This window comes from Ptiloglossa arizonensis, chromosome 12 (assembly GCF_051014685.1).
Source record: "Ptiloglossa arizonensis isolate GNS036 chromosome 12, iyPtiAriz1_principal, whole genome shotgun sequence".
Classification (NCBI taxonomy): domain Eukaryota; kingdom Metazoa; phylum Arthropoda; class Insecta; order Hymenoptera; family Colletidae; genus Ptiloglossa; species Ptiloglossa arizonensis.
In genome coordinates, this window is record NC_135059.1 from 10,620,048 (window position 1) to 10,637,582 (window position 17,535).

The following is a 17,535-nucleotide window of genomic DNA, read 5'->3' on the forward strand; positions in this document are numbered from 1 at the left end:
CAAAATATCGATTTTAATGAAACTTGATCGATTTAAAAATTGCAAACTTGTGATTTCATTGTTTTCGAAGTATCGAGGGAAATGTTTTTATTTCTCTACCCAGTTCCAAGGGCTGATTTCACCCCCTAGATACGATAGATACATGTTCTAGATACAATAGAAGATAAGAAAAGGAAACGTGTGAAATATTTGTCCAAGAAGTGTATCGCGTGTAAGTTTCATTAAAATCGGCAATTTACACTCAAGTGATGTCCCTTGTTAGAATCGCGGTGGATCGTCGTGAACAACGCGCGGAAACAAAGAAGGGATAAATATGAAGTAACAGAAAAAGGAGGGCAGCCGGAGGACGGAGCAGGGAAAAAATGAGGCAAAACTGTATCGGAAGATAATGAGGGGGTAGCCGTGTGGCGGTGATCAGGTCCATTCACCGAAGAAGAGGAACAACACGAAGTAACCGAGACGCCAACTATTATAGACGCAGCTCGACGATGCATCGAAGAAAAATGTGAAAAAAATCGCTCGTCGTTGAACCAGGGCATTGTACTGTTCGCACATCGTTAAAGAATTCCAAGTGTAATATTATACTTTCCTGTGAAACGCCAAGGAAACACAAATGGTCCTCGCGTCACTGTGAAATTCACGCGAATTCTCATCACAAATCTCAAACGCTTCGACCGATCGAACTGTTCGAGAAGATCGATTTAACCGGTTCGTTGAAACGCAAATTAATAAATTCTATGCTGGTTTTTGCTTTCGTTAACGAATCAACTTATCACGAAAACGAGGATGTATTATGCAATACAAAGAATTAATGTTATTTGAACTTGGTAGACACGTTCATTCTCGTAACTGTTTTTAATTTTAAAGTACTTTTAGAAGTGGTAGAAAGTTACGGTAAAATTCTCGTAACAGTTTAGATTAAATTAGATTTAATAATTAAAAAATTTTGCATCAATGTCGATCTTGGTATAAATTTACGGTAGAATTCTCGCAACTATTTTTAATTCTGTAAAAATGTTTTTAAATTTGCAATAATATCGATCTTGGTAGAAATTTACAGTAGAATTTCGTAATTATTTTTAATTTTTCAGCACTTTTGGCCTTAGTGTCGTTACAGATCTGAAATGCTTCGACAATGGTCTATTGCGAAGGATAAAAGTAATTTCGTAGGGTTTGACTTCGCGCAGCGAATGATTTTGTCGGTTTCATTCGCACGAAATCGCGAAAGAACGTTTTCGAGATCGTTAAGTGGGCCGATTGAGAAATAGGTAAAAAAATGTGGTTGAAAAGTTGCTGGAACGTTCGAAAGAAATTTCTAGGGAAACGATTGAACCGCTAATGGGCACGGATAGCTCCTAAAATTGCACGATCTTCGCTACGAAGAGTCGTGGTTTCTCTATCTTTGTGGGTATACTTGAACGATCAGCTCGCGTCGGAGCCAATAAATTTTTCACGTTACCTGTACCAATAAAATGAGATAGCGGGAGTAGAGGAGGCATCGACGCGATCCTGAAACAACTATACTTATCGAGGATCGTGCCTCGCAGGGTCTGATGGAACCCCGCGTTTTCAGTCCCGCTTCTGTAATTACTATCTTCCTCGCGTATACAGCATCGTTGCCTCTTTACTCCGGTTCGTACCAAAAACGAGAACTTCCCTTTGCGTTCGAGTGAAACTCGACCGTGTCAATCTGCTCGAAAGAAGAAAGAAAGAAAGAAAGAAAGAAAGAAAGAAAGAAAGAAACGAATGTTCGAAACTGTTTCGAACATAGTATCCAGCCGAACGATTGTTCGATTTTTCGTGAAATTTTTAACACCGAAAACTTTCGAACGACATCTTCGAAAATTTCTCTACTCGATGAAATTTGATCGTTAAATTTTGAAACACGTTTAAACGGAAAATAATCACATTATCGTATCGGTACGTACGATTTCACCTTCGAGCGTTTCGTCGTATCGTTAAATACAACGGATACAATATTAACTGCCCCACGGTTTACATAAATTGACAATTACATATTGCAACAATGTACGTAGATGATAATTATCGTACCATGTCGCTCCGAACAATTCCATCGTCAAATATTATATTATACTGCTGTAAACAACGAATAATACCAACCGTTCCACGGTTTGACAATTATATTTTACAACGCTCCGTACGAACGAAATAATAAAATAATGGCACCGTACTGATCCGAATGAATCCGTTTGCAAATGTTACGTTACGTTGTCGATAGCAATGCATAACGTTCGACGTCTCATACTGCACATACAGGGTGTCACGTTTATCGAAACCATCTTAAGTATCTCCACTGTTATTACAGATGTGCAAAAGTGACAATTGTGAGTTCTATAAGATAGTTTCGAGATCGTAATATCGGCGAACGTCAAATTCGATTTCGACCGTAACGCCATGCGATGAAAAATATACAATATACTATATGTTAAGACGTTGATAACCGTAAAATAAATTTTTTTATTCGCTATCATCGTATTCTCTCCCGTGTAACGTGCAATTTCCTTTCGGTCGTCTCGTTCTATTCTCAACAGCATGGAATATACACCGTGGACCGATATTCACGGTAGAAATGAGCTTAAGGAGATTCTATGACTCGATATGGGATGAAAATGAAAAATAACAAAAGAAGGTTTCATTTTCAAGAAGAATGCGCGTGCATCTAACCGATGACTAAGATTACGTATTCCGTTGTAAACGTTTCAAGTGTATCCTGTACACTTTAAAACCGTATCAATAGGTAAGCATTGATAGTAAACGGTACCTGATGTTGTATTTTATACAAAAATAATCACAGTAGCCCTCTGTAATAAAATTCTTAACACCGGTGGTGATACCATATCAATAGATCGATATTCAAATGCATCTTTCTCGAAAACGAAGCCTTCGAATACAATTCCATTGTTCTATATTTTCCTTTAGTAGTGTTATACAGAGTATATTTTCCTTTATAGAGTTCTGAAGCGTTGATAAAAATGTAGGACCATTTTTCCAGATCGATCCCTCGTGTAAAAATGAAGCGAAATCCCTTCGGTACTGAGACACAAGCGGTTGAAGTTTACCGATGCAACACGCAGTGCGCGTTGTTCGTTTGCCCAGTCAGTTGTACGCGCAACCTCGAGTACACGTACTCGGGGCCAATAAACATCGCGTTCGACACGCGTGCGCAGAAACTTCGACCACTGATACCTCGATAACGATGCCTTGCATCAGAAAATGGAAAAGGATCGCGTCGATTCGTATCGACGCGTGAGATTTATCCCGAAAAGGAATCAAGACCCCGCGTTTCGTTCGACACGCGTGGCGAAGATAGTCGCGAGAATCGGGGACACCCGGTGTGCAATGTTAATACGTTATCGTGGTACATAACACATCATAAAACGTTTACGAAGGAGAGAAAAAGGACCCGTGGAGAAGGAAAACGGTCCGGACGAGGAGATCGCAGCTTCTTGGCCGCGAAACAGGCGCGCTCGCGCTCGCGCTCGCTCGCAGATAATGCGCTCCTTTTTCTCTTGAAATTGTCGTCGTCCGTTCGAGCGTCGACGATCACGATAAAAGCATCGGACAATAAATAAACAATGCGTGAAACGACAAGTACAGTCGGGGCATTCCGCGAGATGGTATCGGGCCGGCAGAGCCCCGCCAGCGGAGCGCAATCAATCATTCGAACCGGATAAAATATAAAATACGCTGCCAGGGGCCGATGTGTGTTCGCCGTTTTATTTATTTGCACGGTCATGCAAAGTTCCGCGGAATTAACGTATTTTTTGCACGCGACCGCCGGGACGACGGGTCGATCCGCGACCCGAGCTTTTATTATCGTCGCGTTAGAGGACCCGATGTACACGCGGACCTTAATGGAAGTTACGCGCGCAACGCCCCACAAAGATCGGGATCAGTTTTCTCAGATGTTACGCCTCGATCGTAGTTCCCAACTCCCGGAATATTCTCTAATTTTCCGATCGTTTCACCGACATTCCCCGGGGGAATTTCCAGAATCGTCGACTTCTCGTAGGACAGGGTCCGCTCGGTTCGTTCAGCCGCGGGTCTTCCTTGACCCATCGAAACCTCGCAGTACACGCTTCTCCACGATCGAAACTACCGCTGGATGCAACTGCTCCTGCATCGTCTCGGCCCACACGTTGCATCGTGAAGCTAAAGACACGAGTTTGGTGCATTCGGGACCTTTGGTCAAGAATCTCGTGTCTAGAGAACGGAAGAAGTTTAAACCTTGCGATACCAGGCTAGGTACAACCTGATTAGGTTTGCATCAGTTAGATAGGTTTCTAATCGGATTAAGATCACTTTACTCTACTCAAAGTAGACTAGTTTTGTCTCCAACACTTGTAATGGCTACGATTTAGCCTACCACCAGAGAGACCACGCGTAGGTCCAAAGAGACTCGTAATTTGATCTTTCACCCTTCGGATAAAGATTCTACTATTTCATCGTACCTTCCTAAACTTCCAAGAGAAGTTACACGACCAGTAGAGCGATGCAAAAGTCTCAAGGTTCGAAAAGCCCCAGAGATGGTCCTTTAACATCGTTAAAGGACATTCAACGATGAAATCGCTTCGACAGCTGCGATATCAACGAAAACAGTCCCGTTCGAAGGCGTATCCTTCAATTCTCTGGTAAACGTTGCTCACGAAGCGGGACAGAGTGTATTTCGGTTCTGATTCGTGTGATTGGAAGTTCTCTTCTATTTTTGTTCCCAGACCTGACCTAACTATAGTTTCTATTCGGTGATCGTCGAGTGTTCTCGCACGGCGAAACACTTCTTCTTCGTGACGATAAGTTCGAGTCACCCTTAGGGGTAAATGTAGCCACAAGGACAAGAATCGCGTGGACGGTTCAAGGCCGGGCTGATGAAGCTCACAAAGGTAGAAAGAGGGAGTGAGAGATCTCGGTTCGAAATATTCGTGGAGCATAATGACGACTGGCGAGTTCATCGTGATGGATGGTACCGTGTGTATCTTGTATCGCGCTATCGCGGCTACCACTTGCTTATTAAACTGTTCGGTATTTCTCGTGGACGGGTAACAAGGCGGGCTCGGTTCACTGCGAGGAACAACACGAGGACCGAGTGGAAGCGGAGGAAGATCGATGCTCCTAGTGGCTCGGCCCGAAACTTTTAATAAATGTCATCTGCTACCGAGGTAGCTCAAGTGACTCGTTATAAATTGCTACCGTGCGCGAATCCAGCAGCCCACCATCGGCTCTTTGAGAACGTGTCCTAAAAATTATCTGATTCCCTGGAACCACGGACGCTACCGCGTCGTCTCCTCGCTGGGCTCTTCGCGTTCCAGTTCATTCATTTATCGAACCCACGGCGCTACTCAACGACCCACTGAATAATGCACAACGTTACGCCGCTTGTAAATGGTTTCACCCTTTTAAGCCGGGATGAATTTAAACGGGGTCCTCAATGCCCTGTAATACATCAGCCACGATTCATCTTCTTTCGTGTATATATTCTGGCGCATCGTACTCACTTTGCGACATAACCGCACCGTACTTCGTACACGTTGCATCGAAATGGCGTTCCAGTACCGGTCTAAGAATAATTTCACCGTACCGTAGAGTCGTCCTACCACTTTCGTTAACGCGCCTATGTACTTTTTACCCACTACCGAGTATCTAACTACGGTTTTCGGTTCATAATACCTTCGCACGGTGCCGCGATTCGGATAAGAAGGCGTAACACGTGTCTCACGATTCGTCCATTAAACTGCGCGCGTTGCACCTTCCACGAGAAATCTTACCACCGGACCCAGAAGAGGATATTACTCGGCAAACTGAAATTAAGTTCGTCCACGGACCGTGGCAGAGATCATTTTTGCTACCCGGTCCGGTGCAACTTGCCAGCACGTAATGCGAAACGATCGCTACTCGAGTCTCTACGTTCTACGGGATGCACTCGTTGAAGAATTCGCGGACCAAAAGCATACGTTACCAACCATTCAACAGGATCGATTCATACGGTTCGTTGCAACGCGAACTGTGTCGATTCAATGTATCAACATCGATTCTGCGCGGGTTTCGCTTCCGTTTACGGATCTGTTTATTACGAAAACAAGGACCTATTGTGCACAGCACTGATGCTGTTAGAACTTGGTAGAAAGTTACGATAGAATTCTTGTAACCGAGTTTAATTTTGTAGCACTTTTGACTTTTGTAGAAACTCACGGTGCAATTCTTGCAACTGTTTCTAATTATGCAACAATGTCGACCTTGGTAGAAAGTTACGATAGAATTCCTGTAATTGCTTTTAATTTTGCAGCACTTTTGGCCTTTGTAGAAACTCACGGTGCAATTCTTGCAACTGTTTTTAATTTTGCAACAATGTCGATCTTGGTAGAAAGTTACGATAGAATTCCTGTAACTGCTTTTAATTTTGCAGCAGTACCGATCTTGATTGAAAATTACGGTAAAATTCTCGTAACTGTTTTTAATTTTACAACAGTGTCGATCTTGGTAGAAAGTTACGGTAAAATTCTCGTAACTGTTTCTAATTTTGTATAATTTTTCTTCTACCGGTCACCCAATTTTCGATCGCAGAGCTCGATGGAAATGATGTAAATTCTCTTACAATAAAAACGAGCAAACGCTAACTATTGGATTGTTCGAAAAGTCGTTTCATTTTTCTCGGTGAAAATGAAACACCATTTTTCTAGAATATGTAAACATTTTACTAAATTGTATATTCTCCACTTTGGAAAACGAAATCACTTTCCGAAAAACCTAATAATCGTATAGCACGAATCACGCGAACATCGTAAATCGTGAAACTAATAGGCATCCATTGGATTGAAATAGATCGCAATAACAATCCTGCTTAAAGTTATTCGAGTTTTCCGGTACAAAATCGGTACCGATCTTCGTCTTTGCGAATAATCTCAGCGGACGATCCTGGATGAAACTTTCCAATACGCTAAAAAGAAATCCTCTCGAGGACAGTGCACGCGAATACCGATCGAGAACGTGGACGAAAGAATCGGTTGATAGTTTTCTGTGGACACCCGGTACGAAACGGATGATTACGCCTCGCGAGCGCAACAGGTCGCTACGTTATTATTTTCGCCAGTTATCGAATTAGATGTTGGCTTAACGGGTACGTACGGCACAGTCTCCGTATACTCGTTTCATAGGCGTACATACGCCGCTCTTCTTTATCGTGCAATAGTAAGGGCAGCGTGAAACTTTAAACATCCACTTAATTCAATACCCGCACGTCCGTTTCAATTTTTTTTTTTTTTTCGCCACGCGATCTTCTAAACAATAAGAAACGCTACTACTAACCACCGAACGACTCAACGAAGAATCGATCGTTATCGATCACGAGTACACCGCTGAAACGAATTCTACGTACCTGATCATCGGCTGTTTCCAAACTCGAACACCTTTTCTCATTTTTATCTCCAATTGTCGTTGTTGCTTCCAATACCAGCTGGTGACTCGACAGACGATCAATTGTTATCAATCTCGAGTGAGTTATCAATCAATGCTGAAACGTTGAGTTCAACGCTCACGATCCTCGAGTGGAATTCTAAGCTATCTTTTAATGTTTCCAAACTCGAACACCTTTTCTCATTTTTATCTCCAATTCTCATTGTTGCTTCCAATACCAGCCTGTGACTCGAGGAAAGATCAATTGTTATCAATCTCGAGTGACTTATCAATCAACGCTGAAATGTTGAGTTCAACGCTCACGATCCTCGAGTGGAACCCTAAGCTATCCTTTAATGTTTCCAAACTCGAACCCCTTCTCTTAGTTTTGTCTCCTCGTTGTTTCTTAAGACAGTAACTTGGGACAGAGTTTATCAACGATCTCGAAATCAACGCTGGAACGAATTCTACGTTCCCGATCCTTTAATATTTCCAAACTGACCACTTTCCCCTATTTTTGTCATCAATTCTCACCGTTGCTTCCAAGCGGTGACTTAACACAGACTCGGTTAACGATCTCGAGACCAATGCTGAAACGAACTCTGCTCTTTCGATCCCTCGACGTTTCCAAATTCGAACACTTCCTCTTTTATCGTAAATTCCCATCGTTACCTCCAACATCCATCGAACACATCGCAAAGAATCGATCGATGATCTCGAATCCAACGCTGGAACGAATTTTACCCTCTCGATCCTCGACTGTTTCCTCATCCTTCGCTGTTACCTAACTCGAACACTTCCTCTAACTTTCGTCTCTCAATTACGCTCCAAACTTAGAAATATAAAAACATCGGTTAATTTCTGATGCACATTTCTCTTTCCCAGAAGAGAAAAGAGCTTTTCCCCCGTTTCACGTATTACGAGGACTCGGTTGAACGAAACGAGTCAGAAGAGACGATAGAAGAGAACGAAACGAGTCAGAAGACACTAGAGAAGAAAACGGAACGAGTCAGAAGAGACGATAGAAGAAAACGAAACGAGTCAGAAGACACGAGAGAAGAAAACGAAACTAGTCAGAATACACAAGAGAAGAAAACGAAACGAGTCAGAAGACACTAGAGAAGAAAACGAAACGAGTCAGAAGAGACGATAGAAGAAAACGAAACGAGTCAGAAGACACGAGAGAAGAAAACGAAACGAGTCAGAATATACAAGAGAGAAGAGAACGAAACGAGTCAGAAGACACGAGAGAAGAAAACAAACCGAAGAAGACACTAGAGAAGAAAACGAAACAAGTCAGAAGACACTAGAGAAGAAAACGAAACTAGTCAGAAGACACTAGAGAAGAAAACGAAACTAGTCAGAATACACAAGAGAGAAGAAAACGAAACGAGTCAGAAGGCACGATAGAAGAAAACGAAACGAGTCAGAAGACTCTAGAGAAGAAAACGAACCGAGTCAGAAGACACAAGATAGAAGAAAACGAAACGCGAAAGCGGGTATCACTCTAATCCTTCCCTATCCACCGTGTGAAAAATTCCTGAATCGGGCGGGCGTGATCTACTGCCGGAAGGAAAGGTAGAAACCTATGATCGGGATTCGAGCAACGCGTGGAACTTTTGCATCGACTCGACGTGGCTCAATTTCCTGCGAGAGTTGTAAATTATGCCGATTCCAGATCGCGCCATGGATGACGCCCATGGGCTCTTCTTCCCGCTGTCCTTCTCCCATCCCTTGGCGCGTACCTGGTCTCGCTCCCTCTGTCTGTTCGCGATCTTGCCTCCCTCTTCGCCCATCGTTTCACTCGTCCGTACCTTTTCTCTGCGCGAAAATCCATCTCGCTCTCACCGTTGCTACGATTTCGTTCTCCGTCTCGTTTCTACCCCGCCTCTTAGCCCCTTACCCCTCCTCTTTCAACCTTCTCCTCTTCCTCCCGATTCCCCGCCACTGATTCCCCTCGGTGCCACGAAGTACGAAGATAGGGGCATCCCCGAGATTACGGCTCACTCGTTACTACCTACAACGTACTTACGTTACTTTTAGAACTGCTTATTACTGTGATTACCAGCGCATAATGCGACGACCGAGCGTTCTACAATTTATTATTGAATTGCTATAATACGGGCCGCATCGACGTGCCTGTATACAACCCCGTGGAAAACGTACGGGCTCCGCGAAACGTAGCTCGCTCGTCGAATTCCTACGTGGACGAAATAAGTCGAAAACGTTACGTCGAAACATTTTGCCACCAGATGGTTCTGCTACGTGAACAGAATCACTCCGTAATCTTGTTTCGTGAGACAGGTTATGTTTGAACAATTGGTGGAGACGTTCGGGTGCCAGTTATGTCGATTTTTCGGGAAATGATTCGTTATTGGTAACACTGTTCACCGATTTGCGATAGAGCAACGTTTCGATGCAAAGAAGGTTACGATGAAGAATACGTTAGTATTCTTATACTAATACGATCTAACTATACTAATCGTATAGTTAGTATAGAACTAACTGTACTAACGTATATTACTTCTATACTAATATATAGAATACGTTAGTACCACAGTTACCCTGTGGTTCCATTTGCTTGTTCGGAATGTGATTTCGTTTTCCAAAATTGGAGAATATGTAATTTAATTAAGTGTTTAGGCACTCTGAAGAAATCGTGGTTCATTTTCACCGAAAGAACGAAATTACTTGAACGAACAACCTGATATGATTTAACGAAAAATTATAGCGAACAAGATTTCTGTTATATGTACAGCAAGCTGATTCATATTTGTTGGAAGGATGATCGAATGTTCGTGGAAAATTTATTATTCTTTTTCTCGTAAAATCTTAGGTGCAATATGTATTGGGTCGTTCGAAAAATCATTTGGTTTTTTTCGGTGAAAATGAAACATTTTTTTAGAGTGTACAAACATTTTATTGAATTATATATTCTCCATTTTGGAAAACGAAATTAATTAACGAACTACCCGATATAATGTGTGTATGCATATATATTGAATGGATGTTTGTTTTTTATATTATACATACTACATATCTACCCTTTGTACATTCTTGAAATATATAAAATAAGTTTAAGAAATTAATTAGAATATATACATACATACTGTATTATACGGTTTAAGAAGAATAATACTCGTCACAGTGGAGTAACGATCGCACATATAAATCAAACGTTTTCATAGATGCTACAAGAAGAGTCTCGACGAAGGAGCAAGAAAAAGAGAGATTGTTAAAAAAAAAATCCGCATATAATCAAATCCACGTTATAAAACTCGCATAGTCGAAAAGCTTGCTATACATACACCTAAACTCGCAACGACTCGTTCAACCCTTTAAAATCGAGACGAGATCGCCTCGGTAGTCACCTAATTCAATGCACTTATTCTACCCTGCGAGAACATCGAAACTTATGATTCGAATTCCAATTCAAACATTACGTTCTAGATGTAAACATACGTGCGTTTCCATTTCAATATATCTCCACACATATTCACACCTAAAACGTAATATTCGAATTCAAATTTAACTAGGCGAAACATCGAAAGAAAAATATTTTCTTCCGTATCGATCTCAAGATCTAAAAAATTGAATCATGGAATCGGTGGTTTCTGGTAGCGAGAAAGCTTCGAACACGATGTGTTAATCCTTAACACGGCTACCATTCTTCGAATCGTGTACCAGCGCACTCCCGTTAGGGGCATATGCGATATTACGCGCGTTTGAGCCTCCAAGTGGGTAGATAACCGAAAAGGCAGAAGTGCCGGTACCTCCATTAGCATTTGTTTTTCATTTCTCTTTTTAATTTTCGTCCGCGCGAGCCTCGTGTCTAAATCCCACACTTAACGTGGCAGGACGTATCTCGTAGCTTTCTGCGGGGTCACCGCATATGGTCCTGGACCATTACCGCGCAGCTGGCCAAGTGTGTTTTGCCGAGAAAAATCTTCCCCCCCCCCCCCCCACCCCCCTGGCTGGTAAGTATATAACTAGCAGATCGTTCGGCGGGGTTGATTTTTCCTTTTCGACGACGTGAAATGCGGAAGAGGATGCCCAAGGCACACGAACGAAGCCCCCCCTTGATAAGACCGGTACGCACACAGCACCGCGCGGTCGATACACGACGAACAGGACAAAATCACCGGTCTTAGCCTTCTATCCGTCTATTTCGATGCTGTTCATTGTTGCTTTCATGCGTGATTGGCCAAGCTCGAATAGTTCCAACGAAATAACACATTTAAGAGCCGCGAGACGCACGCGGAGGCCATGATTTCTAGAGCGGGGTAATTCTGTCCCGATAACGCTTACACGCTCCCGGTAACGTATACTTCCAGGAAGAGCGTGCCTGGCGAACTATTAACCTATCCGGTTACCTTTTTCAGTCAGCAGGATGCTCCGCAGCTTGTTAGCTTTTCGACTGTCTTCCAGCACGACGAGACAAGGTGGGAACTTTCGACGTTACGAATTACCAACCGAACCAACATAATTGTTCGGTTTCGGCCGACTTTGAAACCGCATGACAGAAATGTTCTAAACGCGTTTCGTCCGGTGTATTTCCTTAATTATCGACTAATGATCATTTTATCAACGATGAGTAACGAGTGTGATTTTTGGTTATTAGTTTTGAACGATAAATGTCAACGATTGTAACGCAGAGAATGTTACCAGGGACGAGGTATATAGATGAGCGAGCCTCGTGAGTTTTCTTATGGTTTTGGCAGCGTTTCCAACGTTACCGACTTCTTGTGAGATAAAAATGCATCGCTACGAGCGGTAAGAATTGAAAACGAGTTCTTTCTATTTCATCGGTTTAATAATCTCAATTCTAAAAATAATGAATGTATAGAGAATATAATAAGGAATGTATGTATGTCTTTCGGGTCGCAGGAATTTCCTCGTGAAGAGATTTGGTAATCGGGAGGATCGTTCATCGTGGATAATATTAAGTTAATTGGGCGTGAATATGAATAGTTTATTAAGGTATAAGAACAAATGTAATTTAACATAGAAAATTTTTGTAACGCAAAAGACTAAGGTATAAAATATTCGATTTATAAGAATTGGGGTGTCGCACCATCTAAAATATCGACCATTTGAAATACGAGTGGCTTTGGCGCCACTCTTCGTTTAAGAACGATTTATTCTACAAACTATATTCAACCGAATCACCGAGAGTCGGTAAAATTTCTTTGTTACTCTCAACTTTGATTAACAAAGTCATTCGAACATCTGTCTCCCATAGAAACATCTCTTGTATAATTATCGACAAATGATAATTTTATCGGCAATAAGTAAATAGTCGTATTAGTTCATCACAAATTCTGACCAACAGATGTCAATGAACGTACTATCGAATGTCAACAACTTAACGCAATGTAGTTTATCGACTACGCTTGATAACAATACCTTTAACAAATAAAATCAAAGTAATAATAAGAAGCGTTTGTCTTAAAATGAACACAACTAAAAACAGGTAATGTAATCATTTACTTATTTATCATCATGTATGGAATCTAACCTTTGCAAAAGGAACTTAACCTAACAATGTAAACAATAAAGGCAAATTTTTTCAGAAACATGTAATTCTTCACGATGCGATACGACTTTTTAGTTACGTATTCGTTTTAAAATATTAAATTACTCGTGGATTTGGAGAAACATATATTTTCAAGCTGAAGAAAGATGCAACGAACAAGTTTACCAGTTGTTCCGATGCAACTAGATTCGTCTATTGCAATAAAGATAAGCATGGGTGGATCGATGTTTCAAGAAAGAACGTTAATGGGTCGATCCGATGTATGGCACAAAATTAAAATCTTGAAAGGAACGCAATATGACAAAGAAACCGTGTTGAAAGCTATTTTGAACGCGATCGATCCAGCAGAATTAGTACCTGTTAAGTATCAAGCCATCGGAGAAGATACCTTTTTCCTTGCACGAAATTGTGCACACGCTCTTGACAAACTTTGCAAGACTAACTTAATAATAAGAAATCCAGATGGAGATCCACTGATATTAATAGTAACTTTGGGATATGCATCTATTCGTGATCTCAAAATCAATCTTCAACCGCTGCTTTTGGCAGCACTGACTAAGAAGTACGATCCTAATACAAAGAGTCTCAACTTGGAACAATTCCATAGAGATACCGATATGGCCAAAACTCTTTTTTGTCCACTGTCCCAACAAAGAACTTTCAATCATGTTCTGAAGCTTACCAAGACTGCTATTGCTACTGTTCAAAACCTGAATTTACAAAAAAACGAACTATTTAATCTGTCTCCCTTAGAAACATCTAGCTTGACCTCTATAAAATACCTAGACCTAAGACATAACAATTTGCTCAATATGGAATCTCTTGCACCTTTGAAAAACCTACACATATTGAAATTATGGTTAGATGGAAATCCACTTTGTGAAAATTACTCGAATCCGAAACAATATGTAGAATCTGCCAAAAATTATTGTCCCCATTTGATTCAACTGGACGGAGTTTATATTAAAACAGCTGGTCTACCGCTAACTTATACCAAGTATCTGAAAGATGAGATGAGAGAAAAGTTAGTTACCAAATTTATTTCCCACTTTTTCAATCTGTACGATCAGACAGACAGAACAATTCTTAAAGGAATATACCATAAAAATGCATTCTACTCTCTAAGTTTCGGTATATCTCTGTCACTGGCTCATAAAAGAAATCTCGGTCTATTTACCGCAAGTAGAAACTTACTAAAGGCTACTGATCTCAATAAAAAACGACAACATCTTTATTACGGACAAGACAATATTCTGGGTGGATTGAAAAGATTACCACGATCGTATCACGATAAAAATTCGTTCGCGTATGACTTAATGTACGACGATGGAACATGTTTTGTGATCTCGGTCAGTGGTTTGTTCAAAACCCTTAATAACTGTTCCCAAATTTTGTCATTCAGTAGAACATTCGTTTTACTAGCTGGCGATGATAATGAGTATAATATTTTGAACGATCAATATCACGTGGATTCAACCATAGAAGAAATTGCACCCAGTTATATAGAAACAAAATCGCCGTTCGAAGAAGTTGTACCGACGTGTTTCAATGCAACAGAAAAGAAAGAACTATTAAATAGATTCATCGAAATAACTACATTGAACAATGAATGGTGCCAGACGTATTTAGAGAAAGCCAAATGGAACATGAGGAAAGCAATTTCAAACTTCATGAAGGACTATAAGTCTTTAGCTGTACCAGCTGAAGCATTTTCAAGATAATATACGTTTTTATGTATAAAAGAATCGATAATCAGTGAAAATGATGTGACTACCTCAGGTCCATACCGAATACAATGGTCGATGTTAATATCACGAACAAAGAAAAAATATTGTTTGTTTAACGTTTCTTCGTTGTCGTATTTGTTTCGGCCGGTATGGAAAAAATATATATACTTGTACATATTGCAACAAAAAAAAATATTGTCACTATTTGTAATCGATAAGAACCATAAAAACATTTATATCCGATAATAAAATATACGTACTTCAGTATCTTCAGATTGTTCATATTTATCTTGCACAAAATGTTAATTGCATCGCAAACGAGATATAGAATAGATGATGTCTTTTCATGTTCAAAGACTCACAAATCCCCTTACAATTTCCGCGTTACTTCCAAAATTGTCAATTTGAACTATAATTACACCTCAGCGCTGTTAGGTGTACGAATTAAAACTAAAGATGTAGAAAATTAATTATTTCGATAGCATTCGAAATTACTACTACACACGGTACAAACATATATATGGATACGCAACAGATAGTTTTATTAATAAAATAACAAATTCATATTTGTTTATCTGTGTACGTTATTCGAATAGGCTTTCATCAGAATAAAATTTTATTCTTTTTAATAGTCTGAATCTTGTGTTACTTCTCATTCTTATTAGGTATGGTACTGTACGATGATCTGCCCTAATCGCATCTCAGGCGTTCTTATTTTTTGTACAATTTTAACAACTTTTGCTTAGATTTACCTAACAAATGGTTGCAAATTGATCAAGATACGATCGCTGTTAGAACTGAGGAATAAAAGAAATTTTCAGGACTTATCTGGAAAATATTAGGCATAACGAACTTTCGTTGTATTTTGGAATACCATGTTTCCCATGAATTCAACAGAAATGTGCAATTATTCACACGAACCCTGCCCATGCATATATTAATTATTCATACCTAAATGTACGCTCGTATTTGAACAGTATTCAGTATTACTGGCGAACAACAATAATTCTTTGTCGCCAGTATTACTGAGCTAATTGGCTGCGAATTTAGATTAGTTAGTTAATATATAAGAAGAAATTGAAAATTGTAACGTAGAAAATCGTAACGCGCATAAAAGTCGAAATATTTTTGTGAAGCGTAAAGATTTGAATGCCTTGAAATGGATCGACATAAGTCTGTGGCGAAACCGCCATTTTATCTTACCGAGCGGGAGCTTGCGACAAGATTTGATGAGAATACTATACATCAATACCTTCTCATCAAGAGAAGATATATCAAGGAATACATATTAATAATTATATATGTGTATTAAAATATAAGGAATATTAAAATATAATAGATATTCATTATATGTATACAATTAAAATATGATATATATTATATTAATTATATTTAAACGTTATCGCATACAAAATTTTGAATTTTAAGGGATTGAAATGTTCAATGAATAGAAATATTTATGCAGACAGTTATAAGAGTTTAAAATTTATGAAATAAGTTTTTTACGTTTACTACTTTTACCAACTGCAGTAAAGGTAGATCAGTTGGATGCAGTTTTAATAGTCACTATTCTCAAACAAAGAGGTCGTTACAGGACTACTGATTTTTCACAGGGTCGGTATTTCAGATCCTATAACACCAATTTCCGTAAGATGTATTATCGACGTGTCTTAATTCTTACCATTAAATGTTAATTAAATGTTCTTACCGTTAAATTCGATACTGATACAGTTTATCGTACAACAGATAATTATAGTTCAACGTAGAGTAATTTTATTTTTGTTTCGCTCGATTCGAACAGTGCGTTAAAATCATAACGCAAACCGGATCGGTATTATACCGATGATCGAGAATATTATAAATTTCTAAATAGAACACTGTATATAGTATTCTTCGTTGCCGACTCTATGCCGGCAAGTTAGATTCGAATTCGAACGTAAATCGTGTGCATTTACATTATACGTTAACATTTAACATCATCTTTTAAAACCACCTAAATTAGTAAACATAGCTGTTGGGAAACTTGCAACAACTGATCAAGAATTTTGTTTTCAATAGCAGTTAATCGATAATCTCTCGAAAACGACAAACCTAACGATTCTATAAAGTTTTACACTCGTTGAATCCCTCTTTTTCTTAACAACAACGCAATTAATCCGATCTTCGTATTTTAACATCAATCGAACAATGTAACATCGATTACACGAAAACTCTTAGAATACGTATTCTACTCGTAATACTTGTAAAAGTATTTACAAGTAATTCTTTTAATTGAAAAAGAATAGAATTTCTTTCGACGAATGCCGAGAAAATGTTTGTTCCTCGGTCTGTCCGTGTGACTTGCAAGCCAGAAACGGATAAAGGGCCGAGATGGGTATGGAAAATAACAGAAAGGGTGAGGGTGGGCAGAGGGAGGGGGAGAGACTGAAATGGTTCTCGACTGCCGTTGCCAGACAAAGAAGCTTGTCAAGGTCGATGATGGACGCCTTCATGAACGACCCTACGGAGCCTCGTACATCAAATTTATTACCGCTATCCTCATTTTCATATTTCATATTTACATTTCTCGACCGCTGTAAATCAACGAATTTATGGGTAATTAGACCTTTGTGCAGCGCGGTCCTTCGAGTTCAAGAGCAATGACTTTTCTGTTTTCATTTTCGCCAACCGCCTCTTTCGTATTTTATCCGATAAGCACGATCTCGACAATCGAATGAAATTGACGTTTCGCGAAATTCTGTTATTCGTTGCTTTAAACGCAACCGGTATACGTAATTCGTTCGCCGGATCCTCGTACGAATATCAAAGGGGTTTTTCAAACTGGATTCGATCGAGGTTAACAACAATTTCCCACCGTCTGTTCTA

At 39.9% G+C, this 17,535-nt stretch overlaps 1 protein-coding gene across 2 annotated transcripts; it reads left to right on the forward strand.

Moving 5' to 3' along the window:
• The first annotated feature begins 12,766 nt into the window (after positions 1 to 12,766).
• Positions 12,767 to 15,203, forward strand: LOC143153208 (nuclear RNA export factor 1). 2 transcript variants are annotated; one of them, XM_076324157.1, is made up of 2 exons: positions 12,767 to 12,880; positions 12,981 to 15,203. In XM_076324157.1, the coding sequence occupies exon 2, from the start codon at positions 13,090 to 13,092 to the stop codon at positions 14,662 to 14,664; it is 1,575 nt and encodes a 524-aa protein (XP_076180272.1). In that variant the 5' UTR covers positions 12,767 to 12,880; positions 12,981 to 13,089; the 3' UTR covers positions 14,665 to 15,203. The 2 variants fall into 2 exon arrangements, with proteins under 2 accessions (XP_076180272.1, XP_076180271.1); XM_076324156.1 differs by having other exon boundaries at positions 12,781 to 12,880; positions 12,967 to 15,203.
• Positions 15,204 to 17,535: the final 2,332 nt, after the last annotated feature.